The sequence below is a fragment of the Medicago sativa genome, chromosome 1, assembly GCF_051527215.1.
Source record: "Medicago sativa cultivar Bolivia chromosome 1, Bolivia_mono, whole genome shotgun sequence".
Lineage (NCBI taxonomy): Eukaryota > Viridiplantae > Streptophyta > Magnoliopsida > Fabales > Fabaceae > Medicago > Medicago sativa.
This window is the reverse complement of record NC_140749.1, coordinates 94,811,828-94,824,070: the sequence shown is the minus strand read 5'-3', so window position 1 is coordinate 94,824,070 and position 12,243 is coordinate 94,811,828. Positions and strand designations below refer to the sequence as shown.

The 12,243-nt window shown below is 36.2% G+C and overlaps 2 protein-coding genes across 3 annotated transcripts; one reads left to right on the top strand and one right to left on the bottom strand.

Annotated features, from left to right (window-relative positions):
* The first annotated feature begins 1,154 nt into the window (after nucleotides 1-1,154).
* LOC146959473 (uncharacterized) lies at nucleotides 1,155-2,810 on the top strand. 2 transcript variants are annotated; one of them, XM_085741021.1, is made up of 3 exons: nucleotides 1,155-1,756; nucleotides 2,029-2,111; nucleotides 2,253-2,810. In XM_085741021.1, exon 1 carries the CDS (start codon nucleotides 1,227-1,229, stop codon nucleotides 1,614-1,616), a length of 390 nt encoding a protein of 129 aa, XP_085597147.1. In that variant the 5' UTR covers nucleotides 1,155-1,226; the 3' UTR covers nucleotides 1,617-1,756; nucleotides 2,029-2,111; nucleotides 2,253-2,810. The 2 variants fall into 2 exon arrangements, with proteins under 2 accessions (XP_085597147.1, XP_085597148.1); XM_085741022.1 differs by having other exon boundaries at nucleotides 1,155-1,760.
* On the bottom strand, nucleotides 2,749-4,639 carry LOC146959472 (uncharacterized). Its single transcript, XM_085741020.1, has 2 exons — nucleotides 3,749-4,639; nucleotides 2,749-3,175 (listed from the first exon to the last, which is right to left on the bottom strand). The coding sequence occupies exons 1-2, from the start codon at nucleotides 4,189-4,191 to the stop codon at nucleotides 2,893-2,895; spliced, it is 726 nt and encodes a 241-aa protein (XP_085597146.1). The 5' UTR covers nucleotides 4,192-4,639; the 3' UTR covers nucleotides 2,749-2,892.
* Between the last annotated feature and the right edge of the window lie 7,604 nt (nucleotides 4,640-12,243).

Genomic DNA, 12,243 nt, shown 5'->3' with positions numbered 1-12,243 from the left:
AAATATAATTGTACAATACCATACGCTGTATATCAGAAAATATAATTATTGTAGCGTGGCGTTGTAATGAGATATAACTAAATTTTTGCACAAAATTATTTATAAAAAAATACAACTACTTGGATAATTGTAACAAATAAAACAATGCAGATAAAAAATATTTTGGAGCGGAGCGGTCCAAAGTCCAACATTATTTCAAGACCCATTTCACAGACTCAATTCATCATAATCATTACCCACCCTCGAATCCTCTTGAACTTGTAACGTCTCAACGGTTAGTAATACCTCCCAACAACCACCAGATTCAGACACTAATAAAAGTTGTATGTAACGATTCCTCCATCATTCTCCAACGACTACTCTTTAGTGCTCATAAATACACCATCATTCAGGTATTTTAAGGCACCTGAAACCTATTACTCTTTCCTTTCCTATTGAGTTAAGGGAGCATTTGCAAGTATCATCCTTTAGATAAAAAAAAAAAATTCTAGAATAAATGAATTCAATATATACTTTTATAATAGAGCGTGTCGTATCTTTGAAATAATTGAAATCGAAGTTGTATGTATACGGATAGTCTTGCATAAAAGATTACTCCATCCGTTCTGGAATAACTGACCCATTTTCTAAAAAAAAGTGTCCTAAAATAACTGACACATTTCAATTTTCAATACAACTTTCATCATTCCCAATACAATATAACACTAAATAATACTACTTTATCATTCCCAATACAATATATTCCATTTTTCCTTTTATTTATACATTTTTCTTAATATGTGTGAAAAACTAAATTGTGTCAATTAAATTGGGATGGAGGGAGTAGTATAGAATGGAATTTACAATAATTTTAGTAATCGAAATCCATGAGGGATATAATAATAATAATAATAATATAAGATCTAGTAAAACAAAAGAAGGACAGTGACAGAAATCAATTTACAGCTGTCAGTGATGAGTAATGCATTAAGACCACATAAAATAAAATTAGTATTATTCAAACAAAAAAGACAAGACAAAATTATTGTCATTGATGAGAAAAAGACAGCATAAAATTAACGAACCATACATACATACATGATACATGGCATGGTAGATAGACAAGATGCATAAATAAATGATGAGGTTGGGTTGGGTTGGGTTGGGTTGGGTAGAGAGAGAGAGAGAGAGATAAAGTCACACCAAATAAATAGCGGTGGAGCTGGAGAGGAGAAAATAGAAGAAAAATGGAAGGTGGAGGAGGTGTTGTTGGAAGAAGTGGAAGTGGGAAGATGAAGAGTAAGAATAAGAATAACAATAACAAAGGAGTAGTGTTGTTGGAAGGGTATGTTGATGATAATGAGGAGGATCTTTGTAGGACGAAAAGCCTAACAGATGAGGATCTTGATGAGTTGAAGGGATGTTTGGATCTTGGTTTTGGGTTCAGTTATGATGAGATTCCTGAACTATGCAACACCCTTCCAGCTTTAGAGTTGTGTTATTCAATGTCAAACACTTCTCCTGATTCATTTGCCAATTGGAAGATATCAAGTCCAGGTGATCATCCTGAAGATGTTAAAGCAAGATTGAAATATTGGGCACAGGCTGTTGCGTGTACTGTTAAACTCTGCAGCTAACTAAATGTCATGTGATGTGATTGGTGTGTTCACACTTCCAATATGCACATGAATGAATTCTTTACTTGGAGATCTGATATGATGATGGAGTGTCAGTGGTCGAGACAGAAGAGGGTGTTGTGTTGTGTTGTTACCTTCAGGTAGGTAGGTAGGTAATTTGAGTTGAAAACAAACTACCCATTTCTGTCTTTGAATTAAGCTACCTACCTAGCTTCGCTCCCTAACTTCAATTAATTCCATGTTCATATTATTATTATTCTTGTATTATCTGTGTTATTAATTCATCTAATAAACTCTTGTCATTATGAGCTTATTTATTTATTTATTTTATGTTTCTTTGAGATTTGGCCGCAATGAATACCAAATCCAAACATTATTCATGGCTATGATATGATTGTTCATTATTATACAGTGGTGATTTCAGAGCTAGCCAAGCTTCCATTCCATTATTAGACCACACAACTCAATCTAACCTCTGCATTTGTATTTGCTGAGGTAACTAACCTAACCTAACTGCGCTTATATACTTTTTTTCCATTTTTTCTTCCAAAACAAATTAATCTTATTATGAGTGTGTGTGTGTGTGTGTGTGTGTGAATTTGAATGCTAACTTGTGTCAATTAACATATCCTCCAGACCCAACTGGAATCCTCCGCCAGTCAGAGTTTGAGAATATCTTTTCTTCAAATCAAACAAATTGTTCCTATTGAGTAGGATTGATGATTACTTTGGATTGCAGAAAGAATTGATCCAAGTTTTGGATCCGGGTTGTTTAAAGGACAAATTATTTCTCATTTGTACTTTTTATGTTTCAACACTACTGCGAAACTGGTTGTTTTTAAGCTAGTACACTTGTACACATTCCATTGTGTAAGTGTAAGCCGCTGAAAATGATTGATAGATAGATAGATTGTGCGATTCAAATAACCGAATCTTAGCAATGCTTGAGATTGGAAGATAAGATTGGATGATCCCTCAGCAAGCAAGCAAGCAAGCATCATTGAGGAATCATATTAACAAAGACACTCCAAATGTCTTTACGCTGATCACACATTTAAATGACCAGAGGAAACTCAACATAAAGCAAGCTAGCCAATGCACTTCACATTACCACAAAAGTAAACCAAACTCATAATATGAAATCTATTTCACCAATTTTATTAAACCCGGCAACTTTTTATTCAATCATTTCAATTTATTTTCTAAAATTAAAACAAGTTTATTCTGTCATTGGCACAACAGAGAGTATTATTGTTTATGTCTGTATTATCCTTCCTCAGCCCTCAGATGTACCATCTTCCTTCTTAAACACACTCTTACATTCCTCTTCCGTCCGTACCTTTCTTCTTTTTGCCTGAATTTGACGAACAAATTCAGCAATTAAGTGATGGAGTTGAGGTTGGACTTGGCTTGCGGAGGAAATGTTCAGACCCTCCCCCTGCAAGGCTCTAGTGAGATGCATCTGACCCAATTGCATGTGGACATTGCAGTAAGCTGGAACCCTGGTACTCAATATCGGTTTCCTGCATGTTACAGGACCAGCCTGTCCAGCCTGTGCACTGCAAACAAAAGGGCGTGTTATGTTACATATATATATATATTTATATGTGAAACACAGTGATGCATATATAAACCTAAACAAAATAATGAAAAAACAAGTATAGGCTAATGAAACACACATGCGATAAGGAATCAGCAACAAACAAAATAATATTGTGCCGTGCAAATCAGCATGCAACATTTCACTAAAATTGATTGTGAAGACACCGTAGGGTCTACTGGTCCAGGTCCATGTCACTAGTAAAATAAGCAAAATAAACACAAATCTTTCAAACATGAATTTTAGAACAAGCCAAAATGTTTATAAATGCTAATGGCTAAAAGAACAAATCGTAAGCAATGTGAAAAAATTCAAGGAAAAAAATCTGTTATGGATCCATAAGATTTTCATAATGAGCAACATAAATACTTATTAATACCAAATAAACAGTGGATCCAATCGAATCCAATGATGATGTGAATGTTTTCATTATTAATTGTTAGATTCAGATCAAATAGTGTGCATGATGATTAACAAGCAGATTTAGTTTAATGAAATTTAAAGAAGCGCATGAAAATAATATAAAAGATACCTGGCGATGACGAACTCGCAAGGCTTGTAAAGCACCTGCCTCGGATCAGAGAGAATGTGAGCAAAGCAAAATGGGGTTAAAGGCATTGGTCTGGTTTGGCAGCCTTCGAAAGCACAGATACTGTTGTCAGGCTCAGGCTCAGGCGCAGGCTCGGGCTGAGGCTCCTCCTCCTCCTCGACCTCAAGCTCAGGCTCAGGCTCAGGCTCCTCCTCCTCCTCCTCATGGAAAGGATTCAGGCCAATGGCCACATACTCTCTGTGAGCGTTCCTGAGTTCGCCCATGAGGTGCCAGTACTCATCTTTGTAGATGTTGGACAGGCGACGGAAGTTGTTAACACGACGCGTCAGCATCTCAGGGCGTGTCAGGCAGGTGGCAGTGGAGAGTGGATTGGATTGGTCAGTAGGAGCAGCATTTTGTTGGTTTGGATTGTTGGGAGGACTCATCTTCACTCACTGACTGACTGACAGAGAAGGATGCGCCGCAGCAGCTTCACAAGAGACAAGGGCACGAAACTATAGGGGGATATTACAACCCTTTATATACTCCATTCCCTTTTTTTTATAATCCCTCTTGTCCCCCATTATTTTATTTTATTTTATTTCTTACCCTTTTCAATATATTCAAAATGGGTTGGATCATTGGGCCATATGGGTTCCACCATACAAAATCATGTTATATTACTTTTTTCACCTTATGCTTTTCTCACACGCCCTTATATTTTTATTACAAAAATGTTTGTGAGGTTTCAAATTTATAATCCGAACATAGTTCAGATGTGTTTGAATTATATAATTTCAAATATGTTGATATATAAACAACAATCAAAATCTATTCCAATTAAATAGTTGCTAATTTTTGCTTTTAAGAAAAATAAAAAAATAAAATAAAAAATGATAAAAATATGTCAAATAAAATAAAAAAAATACCACAAAAAAATCTTAAAAATCAAATAAAAACAAAGGCAAATTTTTTCAGATTTTTCTTAGATATGATAAATTGAAAAAAGAAAAAATTAATCTAAACGATGGAATTTTGGATTTTTAGGTCTTGGAAGCTTAATTCATATGATTTTTTTTTTCGGTTCGTTCTGCTTATGGTTACCTCTATGAGACCTACTTTGGATCGGGAAGTACGGTGCTCGAGTTGTTTAACACTTTTCCCATGATTTGGAAGAGTTTAACTCCTTTAAAGGTGCAAGTGTTTTCTTGATAACCCGTCCTTGATAGGATTCCAACTAGAGTAAATCTTTTGAGGCACAGAGTGTTGCATGACCATGCGACTACTTTGTGTGCCTTGTGTGAGATGGAGGCGCAATTTGCTAATAACTTGTGTGTGACTTGTGCGGTTGTGTCTAGGCTTTGGTATAATATTTTTTGGTGGTTAGGCTGGGAGTTGATTCTTTCAAAGGAGTTGTTATGTATTTTTTAGAGGTATTGTGTGTTTCTTGGGTGAGAGAAAGCTAAGTGTGGCTTCTTGTTGATCTTCTGACATTCGGTTGTGTGGTCTATTTGGTCTCCTACAATGATTTTTTGTTCTATGGTAGGACAATGAATGTAGAGCAATTGGTAATAAAATTCAATTTACCTCTTGATATTGATTTTTTGAGAGACATTATGACCATTCTTGTTCCCATTATGAGTAGGTGGTGGAACCAAATATCTGTTGGGACTAGTAGTATGTCAGAGGATGGACTGTGTTTGGGTGCCTTTGATAGGGGTCTGCTTCTGATCCATGTGTCTCTACTCTTGAGGTAATAGGTTTGGTTCATCTCCCTTTCGTTTTGACTCCTTTGATGGACGATTTCTAGGTTGGCCTTGCTGTAGGTATTGGGTGTTCTCTTTTCATTTGTTGTTTTTGGGGTTTTGGTGTTTTTAGTCCTTTTTAATTTGTCTCTAGGTATATTTTTTATTTGGTGGAGTGGCAGAGTACTTATGGTTCTATACCTACTTTGTACTAATGACATGCTTTGGTGTTTTTGGCATATCTATACTATATATAAAGAAAATAGTTTGTTTGGTTCTTTTGAGTTGACTTTTTTTCTTTTCAAAATTACCCAAACCTTTTAATACAAATAGCACATATAACAAATAGATAAGAATAAATTCAAATATTAAGATAAAAGCGTAACAAATACAATATGAGTATATATAAGTCTAATTTTTTTCATTTATCATTTAAAAAGTAGAACAAACTAGATGAATATATTTATACTTACTTTTTCATTATCACAAGTATATCCTTAAATAATTTTTTCTATAATAAAGATTGTTGTTTGTGTCATTAAAAAAATAAAAATTTAGATTATATATTTTTTGTTATATTGTCGGTGTCATTGAAATGAATAATCATGATTAGTATGATTTGTTATAATTTGAAAGAAAAAAGTATTTATATTTTTACTTTTAATCAAAATCAAAATTTAATAAAAAAAACACCGTTTATAATTTTCAAATGTTAGCTTGTTAGTAAATATAAATATTTTGCTAAAAAAAAATGAAATGCTAACGAGTGTCTCTAAAGCACTCTTTAAAAGGCTTAAAAAGCATGTTTTGATAAAAATTTATATAATCAGTGCATTAAAAATTATAATAGTTGACTTTTTAAAGGACTTAAAAAATGTGTGATTGAGATTTTCAATTGAAATGCAACATTTTGTAGTGCATCGCGTGTGTGACGCTAGCTTGCATATGTGATGTGACACACAACAGACACAAAAGAACCGGTCTTTATGCGTTTATCATACTATTTCCATTTATTTGTCATTCAATATTCAATCATACTATTTCCATTTATTTGTCATTCAATATTCAATATATGTATTATGGATGTAAAATCATTATGATGATGAGTTATGTTTAAAAACTTATTTAAGGATTATTACTATGTTGGTTTTTATGAGTTGTTATTGCATATGTTGATGTTTTTTAATAGGGACCAATGTGAATTTTTATTGTCAATTTCATGGTGCATTTTGCACATAAGTGACAAGTTTTAAGGGGGATTTTGTATAAATTTCATCCTCGCAAAAACTAACATATCAGCACACAATTTACCCCATACATTTATTTTCATTCAATGATACACAATCATTTCAGACCAAATATGGATGGGAATAGGCCAGACCGGCCTACAGGGCCTATGGCCTAGCCTACGATAGACCAGACCAGACCAGACTTTTTTCTTAAACAGAGAAGACCTAGACTTTTTTAGAAGCCTATTTAGCTTAAAAGGTCAGGCCACAGGCCATTCAAAAAGACTCTTAGGCATATTAGGCTGAACTATTTAAGTAAATATGAATAATATTAATTATTATTATATTATATTTTGTACTTTGAATTAGAATAATAATTTGTTAATTTTTTTAATAATTTAAGCTTTTTTTTTTAAGACATCAAAATGGAATATATTACTACTTGATGTGAAGCCACTATAGTACAAGGTGTACTACATGGTCACACCATAAAAGAAGAGAACCGTCTCAAAATATTTACAAAGAATCAGTCAGTCGATACCCAGACATAACATAGGGTCCGACCACCACATCTGAGTACCATGTACAAACGAGGCATTATTAGCCTTTAACCACCAAAAAGAATGAAATTTAACCTTTTCTAATAATTCTTCTATGGTGGTTTGGATATTATTAAATATACTATTATTGCGTGCATTCCAAACCACCCAGACACAAAGTAACCACACTAGCTGAAGGAAAGACCTGTGCTTCCTTGAGTAACCTGTACAATGAATGAATTGAAAGAAATGCTCACAGATATCATTAGGTTCGACACCTGAAGCACCAATCCACTTTCTGATATGCCCCCACAAAGGCCCGAACCTATCACAATGGAGAAATAGGTGTGATGCCGTTTCATCGTTACCACACATAGCACCACACACCGCTGCCTCTGCCGGAAGCACCCCTCGACGAACAAGATTAGTCTTGGTGGGAAGCCTGTCCTGAATCAAACGCCACGCGAAAATGGAAACTTTCAATGGAACCTAATGATGCCAAACAAGATCACTCAATCCACCTACTATAGGATCAGCTGGAGTTGTCAGAATGTGATAAACACCACTCACAGTGTAACCCCCTTGGATGTCCGGGTTCCACTGCCACCTGTCAGGAATGTCAGTCTGCAAAACAATATTGTTAAGAAGAAACCTACACTCCGCTAACAACTCCTCCTCCCAAGCCCACAACCTCCTCCTCCAGTTCCACGCCTCTCCCCCTTCCTCCCAGCCTAAAGTACACATGTCAGCGACCGTACAGAGTTTATTATTAGATAAATCAAATAGGCGTCGAAACCGAGTACGTAACGGAATATCTCCTAACCATCTGTCATGCCAAAAATAGGTACTAGATCCATCCCCCACCCGTTTTGACACCCTCTCCGCAAACCAACCCCCTTCAACATCACCTATCCCATCCCTAATCTTCGCTATCTCTCTCCACCAAAAAGAACCACTCCTGCCCCCTACCTCCAACCTCCCCGCCTCCTCACCATACCGCGCCACCAACACCTTATACCAAAACCCCTCTCTATCCACCAACATCCTCCAACACCACTTCCCTAATAAAGCACTATTAAACTCCTTCAACTGCCTCACCTCCAACCCTCCACACTCCTTTCTTAAACAAACTGAGCTCCAAGCAATCCAGGATATTGTCCTGTTATCCTCACACCCTCCCCAAATTTTTTTATTAAAAATAGATTCAATGATAGAGAGTATACCTGACGGAGCTTTAAAGAAAGAAAGAGCATAGACAGGAAGCGAGGTCAAGACAGATTTTAATAGAACCAACCGGCCACCAAAAGAGAGAAATCGACTCTGCCACCCCGACAATCTAGATTTTATAGTATGCAACACTGGATCCCAAAAAGCTAACCGATTCGGATTACCTCCAACAGAAAGACCCAAATACACAAACGGAACCTTGCCCACTTTACAATTTAAAATTGAGGCCGCTTCATTCAACCAAGACTCCGCAATATTAATACCGACCAGCATACTTTTGCTAAAATTAACTTTCAAACCAGACATGTCTTCAAACAAAGTCAACACTGCTCTCAAAGCACGCACATTGGCCCAACTTTTTGTACCCAATAACAATGTATCATCTGCGAATTGTAAATGAGACACAACAACAGAATTAGAAGTCCCAACCTTGTATCCTTTAAACAAATTATTCTCCACCACCGAAGACATCAAAACATTCATCCCTTCTGCGGCTAACAAAAACAAAAATGGAGAGAGAGGATCCCCTTGACGTAAACCCCGTTGCATAGGAAACTCTTCTGTAGGGCTGCCATTTACTAAAATAGAAGCGATCGCCGTTGACACACATTCCTTTATCCACTTTCGTCATAGAACTGGAAATGCCATTTTTTTCATTACCTCATCCAAGTAACCCCAGTCAACTGAATCATAACATTTTTCAAAGTCAACTTTAAAAAGCATCAACTCCTTCTTCGACTTCCGAGCCTCATCAACCACCTCATTAGCAATCAAGATGGCATCAAGAATCTGTCTATTTTTTACAAACGATGTCTGGCAATCTGAAACAACCGTTCCCACAACCTTTTTAAGTCTATTTGCTAAGACCTTAGCCAAAATTTTATAAAGAGAGCCAACCAACGAAATAGGCCTAAAGTCATTAAGACGTTGCGGACTATCAATTTTAGGAATCAAAGCTATGAAAGTATTGTTGATACCTCGAGACAGTTTTCCATTCCGATGAAACTCCGATATGAATCGCATTACCTCATCCTTCAAGTCATCCCAGAACTGCTTTATGAAACCAAAATTGACCCCATCAGGTCCCGGACTCTTATAACTATCACATCCCCATATTGCTTCTTTAACTTCACTTACTGAAAAAGGCTTAATAAGACCGCCAACCTCCGCGTGAGACAACTTTTTGAATGGCAAGTTATCAACCCCCGGTCGCCTAATAGAGGCCGCCGCATAATGGTCCTTAAAATGCGAGAACACCGCATTCCTAATAGGCTGAACTCCTTCCACTAAGATACCATTCACCATTAGCGCCACAATAGCATTTCGACTCCGCCGACCAGAAATGACCGAATGGAAATACCTAGAATTAGCATCTCCATCCTTCAACCAATATAACCGAGACTGTTGCCAAAGAATGCTTGAATTCACACGAGACAAGGAATGTAAATCATGAACAACCTCTCTGAGTTCGTGAATCTCTGCCTCTGATAAGTCATCATCCTCCCCTTTTGCATCAATATCTGCTTGTCAAACTTTTAAGGAATCAATTTTACCAGGAATATTTTTTGCTTGTAGAAGATGCCACTCCTTCAGCGCCCCTTTAATCAATTTCAATTTTTCACGGAGCACAAAGCCACCCCACCCTTCAACTTGAAAAGAGTTCCATTTTTCTTTCACAAACTGCTGATAACCCGGCATATCTTGCCAACATTTTAACATTTTAAGCGGCCGCGGCCCCCAATTCTCCTCATCAACAGAGAGCTGAACTGGACAGTGATCGGATAGACCCCTAAGGAGAGCCACCTGAATACAATTAGGCCACTGCAAACACCACTCTTCAGATAACAAGAAGCGATCAATCCTACTCATCGACAAACCATCACCTTTGAACCACGTGTATCGTCTACCACAAAGAGGTAAATCCAATAACTCATTATCATCAATGAACTGGGAAAATTGTTGATTATCAAGAACATTTCCGCCTCCCCTTAGAGGCCTTCTTTCGTCCACATTTCTAACCGAGTTAAAATCTCCACAAACACAAACCTTTTTACCCCGAACTGCCTGTAACCGTACTGACAAAGCCGCCCACAACTCTTGTTTAGCTCTCGTTTCACAAGGTGCATAAATATTGAATAAATAAAATTCTTCATCTGTTTTTAGAAATCGACCATGAACTTGTAACATATGATTTTGACTAACCGATGACCACACCTCCACTTCACCTGAATCCCACATTATTAGCAAACCTCCCGAAGCACCAACAGAAGGACGATACGAGTATGCAAAGGTAGAATCTCGCTACAAAGAATTACCCAAAAATTAATGTATACTAATAATTTTTTGTATATTTAAATGTATTATTATAAACTAGAATTGAAATATGATACAATATATATAGTCAAATTCCCTAAAAACTCATGTTGATTATCAAAAAAGAGTTTAATCTAATTGATATACTAGTTCGCTAGTCTATTTAAACTTAGATCGCAATGCTCATTTAAAGATGTTCATATGAAATAGGCTTTTAAACAGGCTAGCATGTCGTATCAGACTTTCACAAGGCCAGACTCAAGCCTATAAAGTAAACCTATGACAGGCCGCAGGCCAGACTTAGATCTTCAAAAAATTTGGCAGGCCAGGTTCAGGCCTTGCAAAGCCTAGCTCGACTGAGCCTATTCCCACCCCTAAGACCAACAATACATACATACCTAGTGTGAATAAACTAATTTGTTCAAAAGAAAGAAAACACACTACAATCATATTATACACTTCAAATAATCTGCATGCATAATCATTTTAGTCCAACAATACATTCATACTCATTTTTATGAGTTATGTGGTTGGGAAAAAGTATCCATTGCAAAATCTGATTCCATAAAAAAAATGAAAAAAATGGTGAATTCAAAAAATGAGCAAATATTTCTCGGGAATTTCAAAAAAATGGGCAAATACCCCATAGATTTTTGAGCAAATACCCTTTGTGACGTTTCCACATCCATTTGGCACGTGTCTGTGCCACGTGGTCATTTAACGGACATGTCATCAACTTTAACGAAGGAAATAAATGGAGGGACTAACTTCTTGACGATTTACAATTTGAGGGGGCTATTTGTCGTTTCTCAAATTTCAGGAGGTAATTACAAGATTTTACAATTCCGGTGGGTATTTGCCTATTTACTCAAAAATGATACATATATATACACACAGATACATGACGGATGCAAGGAAAGATTTATAGGTTAATGAGTTGAATCCAGATATGATTTATGATTTATGGATAGAACATATTTGATCCATGTAGCCGACTCCACTTAGTGACATAAAGCTTGATTGTTATTCTTGTTGTTGTTGATGTCTTTTTTCTTGGCCTTGTTTATTGCTATTTTTTCGTGTTGTTTGAACTCAAATAAAGATGTCTAACCTAACAATTTTGACATGGTCGGTTGAGTTAGAATTTGGCGATTATGCATAATCTAAAGAGGTTTTATATGTTGGCATTGCTCGGATACTAGAATCCAAAATGGGGATAAAATGGATAAAACATATAGCGAGCGAGAAGGGTGGAGAGGAAGTAAAAAAATTCTCAAATAAATTGGCATGATTTGAACCTAATGATTGATGCCTCAAGGTTTCCAATTCTTTGAACGCCCTATATTTTCTAGTATCATAAAAATATTTATCACTAAAAAAATAATAATACTACGTATCCCTATTATATATAAAATAAAAATATACCTCTATATAAGAACATTTTC

What these genes read in the sequence shown, in the direction of transcription:
- LOC146959473 (XM_085741021.1), top strand. Translation starts at nt 1,227, where the DNA reads ATGGAAGGTGGAGGAGGTGTTGTTGGAAGAAGTGGAAGTGGGAAGATG.
- LOC146959472 (XM_085741020.1), bottom strand. Translation starts at nt 4,191, where the DNA reads ATGAGTCCTCCCAACAATCCAAACCAACAAAATGCTGCTCCTACTGAC. An exon ending in TGCGAGTTCGTCATCGCCAG is followed by an intron (nt 3,176 to 3,748) that starts GTATCTTTTATA and finishes TTTTGTTTGCAG; the next exon opens with TGCACAGGCTGGACAGGCTG.